This window comes from Saccoglossus kowalevskii, chromosome 21, assembly GCF_978046115.1.
Source record: "Saccoglossus kowalevskii chromosome 21, keSacKowa6.1, whole genome shotgun sequence".
NCBI classification, from domain to species: domain Eukaryota; kingdom Metazoa; phylum Hemichordata; class Enteropneusta; family Harrimaniidae; genus Saccoglossus; species Saccoglossus kowalevskii.
The window spans coordinates 29615234-29637182 of NC_140661.1; the positions used below are offsets into that span (position 1 = coordinate 29615234).

A 21949-nucleotide genomic window follows, 5' to 3' on the forward strand; every position below is an offset into this window, starting at 1 on the left:
CATATGTTTAATGTTATCAAATACATTCACTGGGAGCCCAGTAGACACAAGTATGAAGTATTTATGTAATTATTCCAAAAAGTATGACAAATTAGATATATTAGATGGGATTACAACAATACATTCAGAGAGTACAGTATGTTAAAATAGAACTACAACATTCAAAATGCAACAATTGTATCATAAAATCCAGTTTGGTGTTTATCTATAGATGTAGCTTACAGGTACTTAGAAACTGATAAACTATTCATAATTTTTATGGAAATTGCTGATTTGTTCAAATTACATTTGCATTGGAGCAGTCTTCAAGAAGTTGTTTTCTTTGAATTCAACACAATCTAATATGAAATGTTTTCCTCTTCAACAGTATTGCATTTTTTTGCAGTCTTTTCTCTAAATCTCCTTACATGTTCAAAGGTGAATAAATAATATTATCATTACACTACTATAACATCAGAGAATACAGTATGGTAATTAAAACACAAGGATAACAACAGACAACTGAAATAGTGAGGTCAAAGATCATCCAATCCTTGGTAAATTTATTCATGATTTCTGAAATAATGTTATACCAATATAGCTAAAGCATACTTATTGCTGGGAAAGGATTGACCAGCTTTTATGTTATTAGTGATTTGAAATATTTGGAAAATAGAATGTTTTATTTTACAGAAAATCAATTCTCAATTTGGGTTAATTATATCATGGAGGTAATTACCTCCATGATTATGTATATTCCACATAATGCAATAGTTTTTGTCTTTCAATTACTGGTAATGTTCAAAGGTGGAAAACAAAAAATTGAAAACAATGAATAATTTTTTAAATCAATATAATGGCTTGGCTAATTCAATTATTATCATTTGAATGTTGTTCCTGTTAACAAAGTTAACAAACTATAAAAACATTTAAATTATACTGTATTAAGTAGCCAGTTCCGAGCCACGTCTTGACCTCTATTGACCTCTTGGAAAGAAACAACAAACTCCCACATTTTGACATTCAAAATGGCGGCGTCGGGTGGTAAACATGTGAAGATCCGATTTGTCGGTAACGAAGACGTCGTCGAACACATAAAGGACACCGAGTTGGTTAGAAACTGTAAGCATTTTGAGAGTCAATGTTTGAATGACGACAATGTTGTACATTTTTTCTTGCCATCGTGTGGATTATTTTGAACTCTTTCCATTTCCCTAACAGTCCTTGTTTTAATTCTAAAAGATCTTAGACCTGTTATTTTGACACTTGAAATATGCAGATTTTGTTATTATCCACTGCATGCTAGTAAAACGGAATCTGTCCAGGTCTTGAGCACCTTGACAATCGATCGTCATCCACCCGACCCTAAAATAACGCAAACGAACCAGGTTGGCACAACTTGGCGGATAACAGTTTTATGGTACATAACTGTGCTGTAGACACATTGGATATCAACGATTTTTTCTGACATGAAAGGGAAGCAACTTTTGTTATGCTGTTCATTGAGTACCAGCAATAATATTGATCACCTATGAGGGCGCTGTTAAGTTCTAATGGCACTTAAATTTCAGATGGTTTGAGGCAGAGAAAGAATTCAGACAAAAGACAATCAATAATAATAGCACCCGTTCAAAAGAGAAATGGTGTTGGTAACAGCATCAACCAAGAGAGTGATGATGATAGTAGTGATAGTGAGATGGATGTGAACCCAATCTCTTCAGACAGTAAGTACAGATTATGTTAAAGCGTGGTGGTCGTCGTGTTCGAATTTCATGTAAATAAACAATGTATTTTACATGCGTTGTATATGTTGCTATGAGTCAAATATCAAACAGGACGCGGCACGATGACTGCCGCCCTTTAATGATCGTAGCAATAATCATAAAATGAATTAAGCTATAGATTACAATGAGATTAATTGACCTTAGACGCAATGACAGTTGAGAGCAATAGAGTCGCATGTTCCATTCTCACTTGTTGATTGCGTCTACTGTTGTACACTGATCGATCTATGCACCTATAAGATCAGAATATGTCGTTTGTATTGAGGAATAATTCTAAACTGATAAATGTTGTGATAGGTAGCCGGATACCCGGTATGTAAAATAAAAATTATTAAGTATTTTTCAAGTTTATGAGGTTATTATGAAAATACCTCAATGTACATGTATGCATAATATCATATGTGTTCCTGCACTGCCTGAGTGCATCCTTTGCGGTATTCTCATGATAACCTTACTATTCATATACCTCTATATCTTTTCCCTGTATGTAGTAATCATGAGATGAGAGAGACATGTGATGTACAATTCCCAAATAAGCAGACATTCGAATAAATCCATAAGATTTTCAAACCAGTCCATACAGTGTTTCACAGACTAGTAAATTCTATTGTTTTTACCGTCAGATGGATTATAAAACTTGATATTATTTAAAAAAAGCTATACATATTGGCTCTTGAAAGTCAAAAGTATTTGAACAACTATTTTTATGCAGTGACAAAATGTTGATTCATGTTACTGAAGAATTATTATTAAATAAATCTTTTTATTTCAAAATTGTATAATAAATAATTTGTAAGATAAGATATGAATTATCGTATATAGATGCCATTAATAACCTAATGTAAAATCATGTCTTTAATTAGCTCACTACTTGACCCTGTTTACTGACATCACAGATCCCAGTTGCATGATTTTGTATTTCTGATTAGATGAAAATTGATGAGAAACCTACCCAGTTAGTTGAATGTCCATCTTGGATGAGAATTGAATGTTATGCTGTTATTTCTGGCAGATTTGTGTATTTTCTGCAAAGCTCTTCCAGTGATCACTATGCCGTCACCATGAATTTCTCAATCTGCTGATGTTAGATCAAATCACTGTATCAATGAATTACTGTTTATTGAATGTATTCTTTTAATTCACATGCAAGAAAAACACAATTTTCATTTGTATTAATTCACACTCTGAAAAACAAAAATTATTACTACCATGAATCTATTGTGGTAGCTTCTACACTGTGTATGTATATATATATACACATAATTTGTGTGAGTTACAGCGCCCTCAACAATTGACTTAGATGCAATTGGAGTATGATGTTGAGGGCGCTGTTAAACTCACACTGAGGTTTTGCTGGTTCCCTGCATCCCTTTGCGAATGGCCAGTAAGATGCCTTTACTGGTTCCCAGCATCCCTTTGTGAATGGCCAGTAGGATGCCTTTACTGGTTCCCAGCATCCCTTTGCAAATGGCCAGGAGGATGCAGGTAACTAGTAATCACCATATTGTTCCATTGGGCCGGGATTCCGACCCAAAGGCACGTTACTGAGTGACGTAATTTGAAAACATTCCAAGTTCTATTCTCCGTAAACTTGTTTGTAATACTACGATAACACAGTGTCCATTCAATCATTCTGCCTGCTTAGACTTCATAACATTTCTAACATTTCTTGCTGTTTTTTGTCCAAAGTGATAACAAACAAAACAGTTTTATATTCATGTAAAAGGAAACTATTGCCCTATGTATAGAATGACCATGAGTGTAAGCGCTAACATCAGGTAGTGAAAGGAAATAGAACAAAGAATGAGAACTGGACCAATCAGAATGCTAGAATCGTTACCAGCCTCTTGTGGCTTGGTGTGCCATGACACTTGAAGTGGGAATCAGCCAAACACTGATGTATAACTGCCACTTTAAGTGCACCAATTCTTGGGCTTTGAAAGTAGAGGAGGTGTGTGTATTGGGAATGGGGTTACAAATCACTGCATAAGCATGTTCAATCTAGTGTACTTTTATGGATGTGTTACAAATCACTGCATAAGCATGTTCAATCTAGTGTACTTTTATGCATGTGTTACAAATCACTGCATAAGCATGTTCAATCTAGTGTACTTTTATGCATGTGTTACAAATCAGGGGCTGGTATTTGCTTGGACAGGTAGATGTACAAATTGCATGTCCCTGTGGTGTGGTAAATGAATATATCAAGTTTTTACTAACTGACTAAATGGGGTAGTCCAAAGTTGCTACTATCCAGAAAACTGCCTTCAGAATTTTGATGTTGAGAGTCAGAAATTAAAATTTCATTTGTTTTGCTAGGTTCAAGTACATCAACAATTAGGACAGGTTTTTTTATTCTCTAATCTTTCCAATGGACAGGAAATTTTAACCCCTGCAAATGGAACAATGCATTATGCATAAGTGTCTTGCAATGCTCTAATTATATTGTTATTGTTGATTTTGTTTAGTCTTGATCGGTGAAAATGGCATTTCTGGAAGTGATGTGTATGCATTCCAGACTCCCAAGAGATCTGGCAAAATGGCCGAGTTAGCTGCTCTGTGTAAGATGCCCTCTAGTGTCAGAAAGACTCCAGGAAAAAAGTTACAAGGTAAGATACGAGAATGGGAAATTATTCACGCAGTTTTATTTTCATGTGGTTCGCGGAGGTGGCTCTCTGCGTTAAAATTAAAATGCATGAAAATTTCGTTGGGGGGATATTTATTTTAATTTCTCTGCTGGTGGCGCTGTATTTTTTATTACTGCTGATATGAACAACACACCACTCACATTTACGTCATTCAAGCAGTGAAAAACAAAGTATTCATTTAATGTTTTTATTTCATTGTTAAAAAAATGTAATTATAGTCAATAAATATTTTTTTTCACAAATACATGTAGTAGTTAAAAATACTTGTCTGAAATCTGACACCTCAGTATGACAGCATTGTATAAAAACAAGTTCAGACATTTTAGAACAACAGCAATATTTATGTGACTGTCAACTTGTTCCACATGTTTGTGAAGTGGCTTCAGTCGATCTGTAATGCCAGCAAGTTGAAAGCCCTGTGTACACAATTCACTGCGATTTTAAATAGACTGCTTGGCTTCAACTAACCATTTAGCATGAAGTGGTTTTGATTTCCGAAAGATGAAGATTGACTTTGACATCGGAAATATCAGCTCCCGTCTGTTCCTTCAAAATACACTGTCAGTCAGTGTACCACAATTGAAAGTTAGATTTCAGCGAGTCCTTGAAAGGTTCGTTGACGGCAAGATCAGTACAGTTGCAGTCGATCGGTACAACTCAGTGGCGATGTTGTTTTCGTGTAGTTTTTTTCAAAAAATCTTCACATCGAATATTGCCAGGGCTTTTTGTTTTTTGGATAATCATAGCTTCTGGCGTGTCAATGTCACATACGGAATGATAACAGTGTCTGAATACCGATGCATTGTTTTCCGTATTTATTATTTGACAAAATGGTAGTGTGAACTGCAGTAATATTAGCGATAATCCTTAGACGTGTGTTGGCTAGTGGAAATGTAACACTCGTTTTTTTTAATGTGTGAATTAGTAACAGACATTAAATAATAAATATTCTTATTAGTCCCCGTTCGGACGCAGTCCGAAAACGGGGACTTATGTTTTGCCCTGTGTGCGTCCGTCCGTCCGTGCGTCCGTGCGTCCGTGCGTCCGTGCGTCCGTGCGTCCGTGATCACCTGTATCTCGAACATGCATGGACCGATTAAGTTCAAACTTCACTCATACATCACACATTATATGGGACATATGCACATGCATTTTTTTCATGATCCGATTAACGATAGCCGAATAGCGGCCATTTTAAGGCCGAAAATGCATCAAAATCGCACATTTTCACCATTCCGGACCCGGATCTCAGTTATGCATGGACGGATTTTGTTCAAATTTGGTACATACATTAAACATAATAGGACCTTGATGCACGTCATTTTTTTTTTTGGATCGGGTTCGAAATGGCCGACTGGCGGCCATTTTGTTTTAAAGAATTCAGTTCTGGATCCGTATCTGTGACATGCTTGGATTGATCGAGTTCAAACTTCACACACACAAGATACATCATGTCACAAATATGTATGTGCATTTGTTTCATGATCTCATTAACGATAGCCAAATGGCAGCCGCTTTAAGGCCGAAAATGCATTGAAATCGCACATTTTCACCATTCCGGACCCGGATCTCAGTTATGCATGGACGGATTTCATTCAAATTTGGTACATACATTAAACATAATAGGACCTTGATGCACGTCATTTTTTTTTTCGGATCAAGTTCGAAATAGCCGACTGGCGGCCATTTTGTTTTAAAGAATTCAGTTCTGGATCCGTATCCGAGACATGTCTGGATTGATCAAGTTCAAACTTCACACACACAAGGTACATCATGTCACAAATATGTATGTGCATTTGTTTCATGATCTCATTAACGATAGCCAAATGGGGGCCGCTTTAAGGCCGAAAATGCATTGAAATCGCACATTTTCACCATTCCGGACCCATATCTCAGTTATGCATGGATGGATTTTGTTCAAATTTGGTACATACATTAAACATAATAGGACCTTGATGCACGTCATTTTTTTTTTTCGGATCAAGTTCGAAATAGCCGACTGGCGGCCATTTTGTTTTAAAGAATTCAGTTCTGGATCCGTATCCGAGACATGTCTGGATTGATCAAGTTCAAACTTCACACACACAAGGTACATCATGTCACAAATATGTATGTGCATTTGTTTCATGATCTCATTAACGATAGCCAAATGGGGGCCGCTTTAAGGCCGAAAATGCATTGAAATCGCACATTTTCACCATTCCGGACCCATATCTCAGTTATGCATGGATGGATTTTGTTCAAATTTGGTACATACATTAAACATAATAGGACCTTGATGCACGTCATTTTTTTTTTTCGGATCAAGTTCGAAATAGCCGACTGGCGGCCATTTTGTTTTAAAGAATTCAGTTCTGGATCCGTATCCGAGACATGTCTGGATTGATCAAGTTCAAACTTCACACACACAAGGTACATCATGTCACAAATATGTATGTGCATTTGTTTCATGATCTCATTAACGATAGCCAAATGGGGGCCGCTTTAAGGCCGAAAATGCATTGAAATCGCACATTTTCACCATTCCGGACCCATATCTCAGTTATGCATGGATGGATTTTGTTCAAATTTGGTACATACATTAAACATAATAGGACCTTGATGCACGTCTTTCTTTTTTTTTCGGATCAAGTTCGAAATGGCCGACTGGCGGCCATTTTGTTAAAGAATTCAGTTCTGGATCCGTATCCAAGACATGTCTGGATTGATCAAGTTCAAACTTCACACACACATGGTACATCATGTCACAAATAGATATGTGCATTTGTTTCATGATCTGCTTAACAATAGCGGAATGATGGCCATTTTAAGGCCGAAAATGCATCAAAATCACGTATTTTCACAATTTCAGAACCGGATCTCAGTCATGCATGGATGGATTTTGTTCAGATTTAGCGCAATGTGTTGTACATATGCAGGTGCATTTCGGTCATGATCTGCTTTGAATGTATATGTCACTCAAATATGAACGGAACGGGGACGTGTCATTGACAATGACTTGTTTGTTAAGATTCTGTTTTAAATTTATTTAAACACGTATAAATGAAAGGTTAACGTTGAAATAATTCATCTGCAAAGAGAATGCAAATAATAAAATGCATGAATTAGACGAAATTTGCTTTCACCCGAAAATTTCATTGCATGAAAATTTCCCGTCCTACAGTCTGCTAATAGACCACTTTCCTGGAAGTCCGAGGTGTTTTCCATTCATGTGCTCATACCGTTTTGGGGTGTAACATATATTTGTACGCCTGATATTGTACTTCTGGATCTACCAATCGACGTCAGAAAAATAAAATTCCATTCTATTGAGTATCAACAAACTGAAATGTTTGCATTCATTGTTGTAATTATTGCGTTACGACAACAAATGTATAATGATAGACTTTATTTATACTTGATACTTTATTTAGACTTTGGCATCAGCCTTTCTACCAAAAAAGCAGGCAACTGGAAGTGCACCATTTTTAAAAGTTTTAGATTATTTAGATTTCTTGCGACACTTGCATTTGTATTATACTCATATGTTTGAATTTAGCTAATATAGAATGTTAAAGATATTCTGTTACAAAGAATAAGAGATTGGTTTATGTCAAAATTCCCTTCAATTGGTAACTATGATGTGAATACAAGTACAATGAATGAAGCTTTGCCTAGTTGGATGAGTTGTGAAAAGTGCTATTGAATCTTTCTGTGCATATAATGCAAATTGAAACATATTTGCACTACAAAATTAAACATTGATATGTTCACATGAATGTAGAACTTTAAACATAATTATGTTTCACTGGTTATTCAATTATTACAGCATCTGCTACACCATCTAGCAGTAAAAAAACACCAAAGCGAAAAACTGTCAGAATCGTGGAACCTGGAGAAGATGAAGAAGACACAGAACAATCAAGATCAGGCTTGAGACGATCCAGTAGAAGTGAGTTTCTCACCAAAATTTTCCATTTTTCATTCACATTTGTGTTTAATTTCTTCCATAATGCATCTGGTTGAGATCATTTTCATTGGTGACCCTTGACCTAATAGAAATTATGCATAAACGTTCTCTCAAACAGGAAACAAACATTTACCAATTCTACCTTAATTGTAAACTAAATGTGTGAGGTGCAGGTTTCATACTGATATGCATGATGACAAGTAGCAAAACATTTTTCATATTTTGACTTAATTACAATCTGAGTTTTGTGTTCTTAGACATCTTCTCACTTCTAATTACTCGTCCCTTCTTTCTGATGTCAATCAGAAAACATTCAATATATTAAAGAACACTTAAAACTCCTTAGAAGAAATTAAAATGGTTACATAATAATATTTATAGCATTATAAAAAAATGTTAACTTGACCTTGGGCACAAAATAGAGAAAAACCTACAATCACACCAATATGTTATTAAGAATTACAAAAAAAAAAAAGGAACTTGAGTATCAAAATAAACAAAATGTAAAATAAAAAAATGTTAAGTTGGGAGGTTAGAAGAAGGTTTGCTGAAGGAAACTGTTTTTAATAAATTTTGCCTGTGATATATACAAGATACTGCATGCACTAGTCTATAGTAAAAATAGGGGAATATTTTAATGATTTTGTATACAGTTAATGCAATTTTTCTTTAATATGAACTGAATATGTTTCTGATAGAACTAATACAGTAGCTTTGGTTAAGTTTTTGATGGTTTGATTTAGTTCGTCTGTGGGATATTTATGCTGTAAAAGATTGTCATTTTTGGATTTGTTATAAAAGTATGAGTTACAATCACTGTTGGTATAGGATTGGATTCCTAACCATGTTTGTATAGGATTGGATTCCTAACCATGTCTGTATAGGATTGGATTCCTAACCATGTCTGTATAGGATTGGATCACTAGCCATGTCTGTATAGGATTGGATTCCTAACCATGTCTGTATAGGATTGGATTACTAGCCATGTCTGTATAGGATTGGATTCCTAACCATGTCTGTATAGGATTGGATTCCTAACCATGTCTGTATAGGATTGGATTCCTAACCATGTCTGTATAGAATTGGATTCCTAACCATGTCTGTATAGAATTGGATTCCTAACCATGTCTGTATAGGATTGGATTCCTAACCATGTCTGTATAGGATTGGATTCCTAACCATGTCTGTATAGGATTGGATTCCTAACCATGTCTGTCTAGAATTGGATTCCTAACCATGTCTGTATAGGATTGGATTCCTAACCATGTCTGTATAGGATTGGATTCATAACCATGTCTGTATAGGATTGGATTCCTAACCATGTCTGTATAGAATTGGATTCCTAACCATGTCTGTATAGGATTGGATTCCTAACCATGTCTGTATAGGATTGGATTACTAGCCATGTCTGTATAGGATTTGATTACTAGCCATGTCTGTATAGGATTGGATTACTAGCCATGTCTGTATAGGATTGGATTACTAGCCATGTCTGTATAGGATTGGATTACTAGCCATGTCTGTATAGGATTGGATTACTAGCCATGTCTGTATAGGATTGGATTACTAGCCATGTCTGTATAGGATTGGATTACTAGCCATGTCTGTATAGGATTGGATTACTAGCCATGTCTGTATAGGATTGTATCACTAGCCATGTCTGTATAGGATTGGATCACTAGCCATGTCTGTATAGGATTGGATTCCTAACCATGTCTGTATAGGATTGGATTCCTAACCATGTCTGTATAGGATTGGATTCCTAACCATGTCTGTATAGGATTGGATTACTAGCCATGTCTGTATAGGATTGGATTACTAGCCATGTCTGTATAGGATTGGATTACTAGCCATGTCTGTATAGGATTGGATTACTAGCCATGTCTGTATAGGATTGGATTACTAGCCATGTCTGTATAGAATTAGATTACTAGCCATGTCTGTATAGGATTGGATTCCTAACCATGTCTGTATAGGATTGGATTCCTAACCATGTCTGTATAGGATTGGATTACTAGCCATGTCTGTATAGCATTGGATTACTAGCCATGTCTGTATAGAATTAGATTACTAGCCATGTCTGTATAGGATTGGATTCCTAACCATGTCTGTATAGGATTGGATTCCTAACCATGTCTGTATAGGATTGGATTCCTAACCATGTCTGTATAGGATTGGATTACTAGCCATGTCTGTATAGGATTGGATTACTAGCCATGTCTGTATAGGATTGGATTACTAGCCATGTCTGTATAGGATTGGATTACTAGCCATGTCTGTATAGGATTGGATTACTAGCCATGTCTGTATAGGATTGGATTACTAGCCATGTCTGTATAGGATTGGATTCCTAACCATGTCTGTATAAGATTGGATTACTAGCCATGTCTGTATAGGATTGGATTACTAGCCATGTCTGTATAGGATTGGATTACTAGCCATGTCTGTATAGGATTGGATTCCTAACCATGTCTGTATAGGATTGGATTCCTAACCATGTCTGTATAGGATTGGATTACTAGCCATGTCTGTATAGGATTGGATCACTAGCCATGTCTGTATAGAATTAGATTACTAGCCATGTCTGTATAGGATTGGATTACTAGCCATGTCTGTATAGGATTGGATTACTAGCCATGTCTGTATAGGATTGGATTACTAGCCATGTCTGTATAAGATTGGATTACTAGCCATGTATGTATAGGATTGGATTACTAGCCATGTCTGTATAGGATTGGATTACTAGCCATGTCTGTATAGGATTGGATGACTAGCCATGTCTGTATAGGATTGGATTACTAGCCATGTCTGTATAGGATTGGATGACTAGCCATGTCTGTATAGGATTGGATTACTAGCCATGTCTGTATAGGATTGGATTACTAGCCATGTCTGTATAGGATTGGATTGCTAGCCATGTTTGTATAGGATTGGATTACTAGCCATGTCTGTATAGGATTGGATTACTAGCCATGTTTGTATAGGATTGGATTACTAGCCATGTCTGTATAGGATTGGATTACTAGCCATGTCTGTATAGGATTGGATTACTAGCCATGTCTGTATAGGATTGGATTACTAGCCATGTCTGTATAGGATTTGATCACTAGCCATGTCTGTATAGGATTTGATCACTAGCCATGTCTGTATAGGATTGGATCACTAGCCATGTCTGTAAAGGATTGGATTACTAGCCATGTCTGTATAGGATTGGATTACTAGCCATGTCTGTATAGGATTGGATTACTAGCCATGTCTGTATATGATTGGATGACTAGCCATGTCTGTATAGGATTGGATTACTAGCCATGTCTGTATAGGATTGGATTACTAGCCATGGCTGTATAGGATTGGATTACTAGCCATATCTGTATAGGATTGGATTACTAGCCATGTCTGTATAGGATTGGATGACTAGCCATGTCTGTATAGGATTGGATTACTAGCCATGTCTGTATAGGATTGGATTACTAGCCATGTCTGTATAGGATTGGATTACTAGCCATATCTGTATATGATTGTATCACTAGCCATGTATGTATAGGATTGGATTACTAGCCATGTCTGTATATGATTGGATTACTCGCCATGTCTGTATAGGATTGGAGTACTAGCCATGTCTGTATGGGATTGTATCACTAGCCATGTATGTATAGGATTGGATTACTAGCCATGTCTGTATAGGATTGGATTACTAGCCATGTGTGTATAGGATTGGATTACTTGCCATGTCTGTATAGGATTGTATCACTAGCCATGTATGTATAGGATTGGATTGCTAGCCATGTTTGTATAGGATTGGATTACTAGCCATGTCTGTATAGGATTGGATTACTAGCCATGCCTGTATAGGATTGGATTATCTGTATAGGATTGGATTACTAGCCATGTCTGTATAGGATTGGATTACTAGCCATGTCTGTATAGGATTGGATTACTAGCCATGTCTGTATAGGATTGGATTATCTGTATAGGATTGGATTACTAGCCATGTCTGTATAGGATTGGATTACTAGCCATGTCTGTATAGGATTGGATCACTAGCCATGTCTGTATAGGATTGGATTACTAGCCATGTCTGTATAGGATTGGATTACTAGCCATGTCTGTATAGGATTGGATTACTAGCCATGTCTGTATAGGATTGGATTACTAGCCATGTCTGTATAGGATTGGATTACTAGCCATGTCTGTATAGGATTGGATGACTAGCCATGTCTGTATAGGATTGGATTACTAGCCATGTCTGTATAGGATTGGATTACTAGCCATGTCTGTATAGGATTGGATTACTAGCCATGTCTGTATAGGATTGGATTACTAGCCATGTCTGTATAGGATTGGATTACTAGCCATGTCTGTATAGGATTGGATGACTAGCCATGTCTGTATAGGATTGGATTACTAGCCATGTCTGTATAGGATTGGATTACTAGCCATGTCTGTATAGGATTGGATTACTAGCCATGTCTGTATAGGATTGGATTACTAGCCATGTCTGTATAGGATTGGATGACTAGCCATGTCTGTATAGGATTGGATTATCTGTATAGGATTGGATTACTAGCCATGTCTGTATAGGATTGTATCACTAGCCATGTCTGTATAGGATTAGATTACTAGCCATGTCTGTATAGGATTGGATTACTAGCCATGTCTGTATAGGATTGGATTACTAGCCATGTCTGTATAGGATTGGATTACTAGCCATGTCTGTATAGAATTAGATTACTAGCCATGTCTGTATAGGATTGGATTACTAGCCATGGCTGTATAGGATTGGATTACTAGCCATGTCTGTATAGGATTGGATCACTAGCCATGTCTGTATAGGATTGGATGACTAGCCATGTCTGTATAGGATTGGATGACTAGCCATGTCTGTATAGGATTGGATTACTAGCCATGTCTGTATAGGATTGGATTACTAGCCATGTCTGTATAGGATTGGATTACTAGCCATGTCTGTATAGGATTAGATTATCTGTATAGGATTGGATTACTAGCCATGTCTGTATAGGATTGGATTACTAGCCATGTCTGTATAGGATTGGATCACTAGCCATGTCTGTATAGGATTGGATTACTAGCCATGTCTGTATAGGATTGGATTACTAGCCATGTCTGTATAGGATTGGATTACTAGCCATGTCTGTATAGGATTGGATTACTAGCCATGTCTGTATAGGATTGGATTACTAGCCATGTCTGTATATGATTGGATTACTAGCCATGTCTGTATAGGATTGGATTACTAGCCATGGCTGTATAGGATTGGATTACTAGCCATGTCTGTATAGGATTGGATGACTAGCCATGTCTGTATAGGATTGGATTACTAGCCATATCTGTATAGGATTGGATTACTAGCCATGTCTGTATAGGATTGGATTACTAGCTATGTCTGTATATGATTGGATGACTAGCCATGTCTGTATAGGATTGGATTACTAGCCATGTTTGTATAGGATTGGATTACTAGCCATGTCTGTATAGGATTGGATTACTAGCTATGTCTGTATAGGATTGGATTACTAGCCATGTCTGTATATGATTGGATTACTAGTCATGTCTGTATAGGATTGGATTACTAGCCATGTCTGTATAGGATTTGATTACTAGCCATGTCTGTATAGGATTGGATTACTAGCCATGTCTGTATAGGATTTGATTACTAGCCATGTATGTATAGGATTGGATTACTAGCCATGGCTGTATAGGATTGGATTACTAGTCATGGCTGTATAGGATTTGATTACTAGCCATGTCTATATAGGATTGGATTACTAGCCATGTCTATAGGATTGGATTACTAGCCATGTCTGTATAGGATTGGATTACTAGCCATGTCTGTATAGGATTGGATTACTAGCCATGCCTGTATAGGATTGGATTACTAGCCATGCCTGTATAGGATTGGATTACTAGCCATGGCTGTATAGGATTGGATTACTAGCCATGTCTGTATAGGATTTGATTACTAGCCATGTCTGTATAGGATTGGATTACTAACCATGTCTGTATAGGATTGGATTACTAGCCATGTCTGTATAGGATTGGATTACTAGCCATGTCTGTATAGGATTGGATTACTAGCCATGGCTGTATAGGATTGGATTACTAGCCATGTCTGTGAGGTAATATAAGGGAATGTTGAGTATGTTTGAAACAATTCTGCCATTAACAATTCTTCTGGACTCAATAACTCAAAGTATTTCAATCTGATTGTTTTTAAACTTGCTAATATAGGCTGCTGTAATTGCAATGATCTGAAAACATGCTTTCATTTTATGCAAATTCACGTTATTTTCATCACCATGTGTCACCTAACTGTTTGCCATGATGGATGAGATAATGATATTATGTTTTCGTTCATCTGTAATTAGTGATGGAAGGTTGCAGGTGAATGGCGTCAAGTCTGCCTTGTACCAAAATAGATAATGAAGGAGGGGAGGTCACTGCTGTCTTAGCTATTAGTTTCAAAAGAAATCATTAATCGTGAAATATCTCAGAGAGCTATTATTGTTTGTTTCATTCTGTTACGCACTCTTATTTTATAATTTTGGTGATAGCATTTTGTGAATCAATCTTGGTTATTCTTTGTACTTTGTACTTTTGGCGATTAATGCTTGTATTTGACTAAATCAGTGATATATTTTATAGCAAACCATCAAAAAAGATAAAAACAAATCTTAAATGTGTATCTTATTAATTGATTAACTCAGCATTTTTGTAATTAAAATTCATATAACTTTATTGCATTGTTAAAAGTATGAGGTTTTTGACGAGGATACCACAAAGTAAATAGCATCATTTGATGTATATGTGAGGTCAATTGGTTGTATAGTATCTGATTGCTTTGACTTGTTATCACTTTGATGTGATGTCACACTGTGTTGATAACCATTTCAGACTTTTCACATCATTTGTGTGTCATATAGGACCAGACTACTTTTGTTTATTCATTCATACAACTCATTGAGATTTAGCCAGCACAAATGTATTTACTCAATGGCAGCACACATAAACATAAAAATGACATTCATTATTTATTTACTCTCACCTCAGTCATTTACATAACGCTTCTAATAAAGTAAACAGTAATAAAAACTTGTAAGTTTACAATAATTAGAAGTTGGTATGTTATTGGAATAATATTATTCAGTAAACTCGTATGATACACTTTATTCAGTAGCATATATTATGGCTTCTTTCCAAATATGGAATTTGTATTCCCTAATAAGGTAGGATGCCGATACTGTACTCCTGTGAATAGAATAGAATAGAATAGAATAGAATAGAATAGAATAGAATAGAATAGAATAGAATAGAATAGAATAGAATAGAATAGAATAGAATAGAATAGAATAGAATAGAATAGAATAGAATAGAATAGAATAGAATAGAATAGAATAGAATAGAATAGAATAGAATAGAATAGAATAGAATAGAATAGAATAGAATAGAATAGAATAGAATAGAATAGAATAGAATAGAATAGAATAGAATAGAATAGAATAGAATAGAATAGAATAGAATAGAATTGAATTGAATTGAATTGAATTGAATTGAATTGAATTGAATTGAATTGAATTATTTCCACCGTAAAGAAGATACGACATTTCTGTTTAGGTTCAAGGTCAACAAACTGTATTATAAGTGCACATCTCTAAATAGAAATATACAAAAAACTTGCATTATTTTATGTTAGGTCATTAAAATATGCCTTATTTTGACCTCTAGACACACCTCTGTCATTTATATATTGTAGTGCATACGCAACTAGAATAAATATCATCAAGTTATGGAATGCTGTAACTATTAAAGATATTGAAAAATACAGAAATCATCATCACTAAATTTAACCATATAAACAGAATTGTATTGTTGACTGATTTTAGCTGTCATCGTATTATCTGTTGTATTTCTGTCTATTGTACGCTGTTGGTCCCTGAAGAATTTGTCTTCTTGAAAACAACCAGCTTTGTACCATGGGTAGACCTCATTCGGATTTGTTCATTTCATGATGATATCAATTTTCTATTTTTAGCGAATATTTTTGTTAATTTTTGTTTTTCTACTTTTTTTCAATTTTTACTGTGAGGTATTGATTGATTATTGGTATGTCTGTGGAGACAGCACCTAATGTGTTAAGATTTTCATATATAGTAGATGATTTATATAAATAATTGATTTTCATGTTACATTTTCACACCTATATATCTGAAGCTACATATTCTAAACACTGAATAGAATATTATGTTGCTATAAAATTTCTGTTAATTAATGATGAGTGTGAAAACAAATATTTGATAGAACAAACTTGACATAAAGTGAAAGTTGGGTATTTGCCTTGTCCACATCGTATGGTTGAGGTATACAGTAGAGTAACTTAACTTCCAAGGTGGCTTTAACTTGGCTTTTCATAAAACCATAAAACTTGTTATTTTCAAAATGATTTTATTTTACCCATGAGATATATGAAAGATTTAGACAGATTACTGCTAATTCTAAATTTAGATATGGTGGTTTTGAAGACAATTTAGGGGAGTCCCCCCCAAAGACACTAATGTTAACATTGCAAACAGAGGGTTTAGTGATGCAAAAACATGGTAGAAATAAAAAAAAATGAATGAATGAATAAATAAATAAAAAAATGAATGAATGAATCCAGCCTTAAAAACATTAACTCTAAACAATCAAGATAAAGTTTGATTTGTCAAATATGTACAATCTGATTCTGTTAATTAATTTTACATCTATGTGTTGTTGCTAAGGGAGAATTCCAGTTGATGAAGACAGTGAGTCGTCTAGTAATAGTGATGATGATGTAAGCAGTGAAGTGTCCTCTAGCGTGGTGTCATCTGTCAAGTCCAAGACGCCATCAGAAACATCAACACCATCAAGAACCCCAACACGGTCTAGTAGTAGAATGAAAACTAATGGTGATTTGGTAAGGAGGCATTGTGGGCATGGGTGGGACAGTTGTTGAACTAAATACTGTTTTCTATGCATTTGGGAGAAATATAATACCTATGTGTTCAGTATTCCTTCCATGTTTGGCCATTCAAAAGTGTAGTGATTTATATGTAGATTTATCGCCAACAAGTATCAAAATCCCCCCAGCTATTAATCGTCAATTTAATTGGTTGGTGCATGATGCTTTTCAATCAGGTGTACATACCACTATGTGTAACTTATGTCTTGTTAATTATTTGATTAAATAGTCTTGGAATGGAAATGCAAATTATTCTAATTTGATCCTAATATTTGAGTATGTACAGCTCAATTCAATTGAAATTGAGCAGTATCAAATTGTTTCTTTTTCACAGTTGTTACCCACTGTTCATTTTATTACGCAAACATCTGCTTTAATTGCTAGATAAAGAGCTATAAAATCAGGTGTTGTAGATTTCTTCAGTATTTTTTTTTAGTTATTACGCCATATGCAGCATAAATTAATAATGGAAACCTTGATGTTTCCGCTTTATGATTAAATTCATCAATAAAAATCTTTGACACATTTTATTCACCTTCACCTTTGGTACCTTGTGAAATGGACAGTGCAGTGGTATAGCATAGCATGAAACCAATGACCAAAGAGGGCTCTCTTCATTAGGAAACTTCTTGCTTATTCACAACCATCTCCATAACTGTATCTCTTGAGCAAACCTTTTCTCAAAATTTCAAAAGTCCAGTTCTCCTATATTGCAGCTTTCTGAAATGTCTACATAGCAACGTTACATATTTATTTATATTGTAAGTTATAGAAAATGTCGTAATTAAAATTTAATAAATGTTGAAATTTTCACAAAGATTGATCTTGTGTGAAACTAACAAATTTAAAGTTTTTTTTCCCCACATACTTTATTTCTTCTATTAGAAGCACATCTCCAATAGATGTGCATATAATCTAAAAATTACATTGGTTGTATACTTTATTTCTTCTATTAGAAGCACATCTCCAATAGATGTGCATATAATCTAAAAATTACATTGGTTGTATACTTTATTTCTTCTATTAGAAGCACATCTCCAATAGATGTGCATATAATCTAAAAATTACATTGGTTGTATACTGAATCCTTTAAATATTATTTATTTTTACCATAGGAAAATATCTGTAATTTACTGAGTATATGTACTAATAGAGCAAATACAGTAGAAATCAAATACGACATTTAAGTTATAGAAACCAAGGTTGTAGTGTAACAATAATTGTGACCTTGATCTTCACACCCATATTGATTATATGCAAGATAATGTGCAATATGTCATGCTAGAATCAATTTTTAAATCCATCATGGCATTCAGGGAGCATCTATTGATATGTTTGTTGGGTTCTAATGCGTATTTTGCAAATATAGACAATAATATATTTAAATGTACTAATTAATCTATGTAATTATGTCATACACCTCTTCATTCAATGAACTTTGAACTTTTAATGCCATGAATATAGCAATGTAAATGTTACATACTACTGATATATAATGATCTTATCAATGCTATTCTTTCAGATTACTACTTTCCTACTAAAAGTGTCTTTCTATTTTTATCATCCATAAAATGTTTGCAATACTTCTGATCATTAAAACTTTACTACTAGAAATGTTTAATAACATGGAATAAAATTCCTGGTACTTGCTGTGATTCCCTCGCAATGTCAATAATCTCAGTAAAAAAATCATGTTTTTCTATATTTTAACTTCAATCTAACTGTAAGTGTCTGTAAACTGAAACTGTATGACAGGAGAAAATCAATTTCTATGTCATAGAAAAATATAAAGCAGCTACCCATCTATGGTTGTAATACCAATTTTATAACCAGTCATTTTTGAGCCCAAATTCGCCACATAGCCATGACTGTATTTTCTGAGAGATATCTTATAATGTCTGTACAGATACCAAGATGTTATAAGTTTAATTTTGTTTTTCTTCATTATGTGTATACTGATATGAATGAAAATAGTTCTATTGTTTACAAACATTTCACAAACTTCATAACTTTGCATGGTTTTGATGCTTAGAATACAAACTTGTTTGGTATAAAACTGAAAATGGTATAGTAACATATCTGTCTATAAAATGTACTTTTCCTGCTGACCAGAAGTTTTGAGTGCATAGTAGATGACTAATCCGAACAGTATTTTTTCTTTATTTCCAACTGTCAGACACAAATGGCGGAAGAATACTTTGAGGCACAAAGTGGAACAGTTGTAACGTCAGATCGAACATTGTCCAGATTAAACACACCAAGAATGAACCAAGAGGAACTTAATAATGTATTAGAATGCGAATCAAGTAGCCATCAAATTGAACGCCAAGAATTGTATGATGATTACAGGGAATTATTTAATAAATGGATGTTTCAGTTAAGGTGAGTAAATATTTAGCAGTAAAATACTTCACACATAATGATGTTTGAGAAAGTTTAGCAGTGATCAACTGGGGTGCAAAATTCTATCCATAAATGATTGACTCTTTAATTTACTAATACATACAGACACATTAAAACAACTAAAGAGATAATAGTGAAATTGAATCAATGTCAAGGTCACCAACAAACACAGTAATGGTAGCTTGGGAAGAATATATGGACTTAATTTAGAGCTGAAGTTACTAATCACCTCAGATTGTCTCCTGAAACTTGCCATAGGTACCATACTGTAAAATACTTTATTTTCGCTTGTAACTAATTTTTTCTATTTTTGCTGAAGGAATGATTCAGTGAAAATAAAATCCAGTGAATATACTATTTACATTCAACTCTAGCTAAAAAGAAGTATTTTACAGTATATGAATGGGTATGAATGGATTCAACAGATGATGTGTTTTAGTTAAGGGCAGCAAATAAAATTGAAAGCTGATTTTTTGCGTCTCATGTGATACACAAATGTTGTAGAAATTTGAATTTATGAATATACAATTGTTTAGCATACTTCTCATTATTAAAGTTTCAAATTGTAAAGTACTTTATGTAAAAAAAAACAATATGGAGTCAGGTAAAGAAACCCTTTTCAGATGCATTTGTATTCATTGAAAATTACCCTTTATAGAAAAAATAACTGCTTTGGGGTGGGGTCGGCCTTGATTGCTGTAGTTGGAGGCAAAGGGATCAACTAGAAACATCTGTTTCCTTGGTAGCGGATTTCTTGTTTTATACAAAGAACCTTATGCTCACAGCAATAAGAGGATACAGAGCTAGTCTAGTGCTGGAAATAGTCTAGTACTAATACAGAGCCAGTCTATAGTGCTGGAAATAGTCTAGTACTAATACAGAGCCAGTCTATAGTGCTGGAAATAGTCTAGTACTAATACAGAGCCAGTCTATAGTGCTGGAAATAGTCTAGTACTAATACAGAGCCAGTCTAGTGCTGGAAATAGTCTAGTACTAATACAGAGCCAGTCTAGTGCTGGAAATAGTCTAGTACTAATACAGAGCCAGTCTAGTGCTGGAAATAGTCTAGTACTAATACAGAGCCAGTCTATAGTGCTGGAAATAGTCTAGTACTAATACAGAGCTAGTCTATAGTGCTGGAAATAGTCTAGTACTAATACAGAGCCAGTCTAGTGCTGCAAATAGTCTAGTACTAATACAGAGCCAGTCTAGTGCTGGAAATAGTCTAGTACTAATACAGAGCCAGTCTATAGTGCTGGAAATAGTCTAGTACTAATACAGAGCTAGTCTATAGTGCTGGAAATAGTCTAGTACTAATACAGAGCCAGTCTAGTGCTGCAAATAGTCTAGTACTAATACAGAGCCAGTCTAGTGCTGGAAATAGTCTAGTACTAATACAGAGCCAGTCTATAGTGCTGGAAATAGTCTAGTACTAATACAGAGCCAGTCTATAGTGCTGGAAATAGTCTAGTACTAATACAGAGCCAGTCTATAGTGCTGGAAATAGTCTAGTACTAATACAGAGCTAGTCTATAGTGCTGGAAATAGTCTAGTACTCATACAGAGCTAGTCTAGTGCTGGAAATAGTCTAGTACTAATACAGAGCCAGTCTATAGTGCTGGAAATAGTCTAGTACTAATACAGAGCCAGTCTAGTGCTGGAAATAGTCTAGTACTAATACAGAGCCAGTCTATAGTGCTGGAAATAGTCTAGTACTAATACAGAGCCAGTCTATAGTGCTGGAAATAGTCTAGTACTAATACAGAGCCAGTCTATAGTGCTGGAAATAGTCTAGTACTAATACAGAGCCAGTCTATAGTGCTGGAAATAGTCTAGTACTAATACAGAGCCAGTCTAGTGCTGGAAATAGTCTAGTACTAATACAGAGCCAGTCTATAGTGCTGGAAATAGTCTAGTACTAATACAGAGCCAGTCTATAGTGCTGGAAATAGTCTAGTACTAATACAGAGCCAGTCTATAGTGCTGGAAATAGTCTAGTACTAATACAGAGCCAGTCTATAGTGCTGGAAATAGTCTAGTACTAATACAGAGCCAGTCTAGTGCTGGAAATAGTCTAGTACTCATACAGAGCTAGTCTATAGTGCTGGAAATAGTCTAGTACTCATACAGAGCCAGTCTAGTGCTGGAAATACAAACTCAAAAGGCCAGAATCTGTGACCTTTTAACA

General features: G+C 35.0%; 1 protein-coding gene across 1 annotated transcript in view; it reads left to right on the forward strand.

Moving 5' to 3' along the window:
• The first annotated feature begins 974 nt into the window (after window positions 1–974).
• The window catches only part of LOC100371654 (origin recognition complex subunit 2-like), a 62173-nt gene continuing 41198 nt past the window's right edge, over window positions 975–21949 (forward strand). The window contains exons 1-6 of the mRNA XM_085494981.1: window positions 975–1101; window positions 1551–1703; window positions 4232–4372; window positions 8220–8342; window positions 17138–17313; window positions 19535–19740. Coding sequence (XP_085351107.1) covers window positions 1008–1101; window positions 1551–1703; window positions 4232–4372; window positions 8220–8342; window positions 17138–17313; window positions 19535–19740 — 893 coding nt within the window. The 5' untranslated portion in view covers window positions 975–1007. The remainder of the gene's footprint in view (window positions 1102–1550; window positions 1704–4231; window positions 4373–8219; window positions 8343–17137; window positions 17314–19534; window positions 19741–21949) is intronic.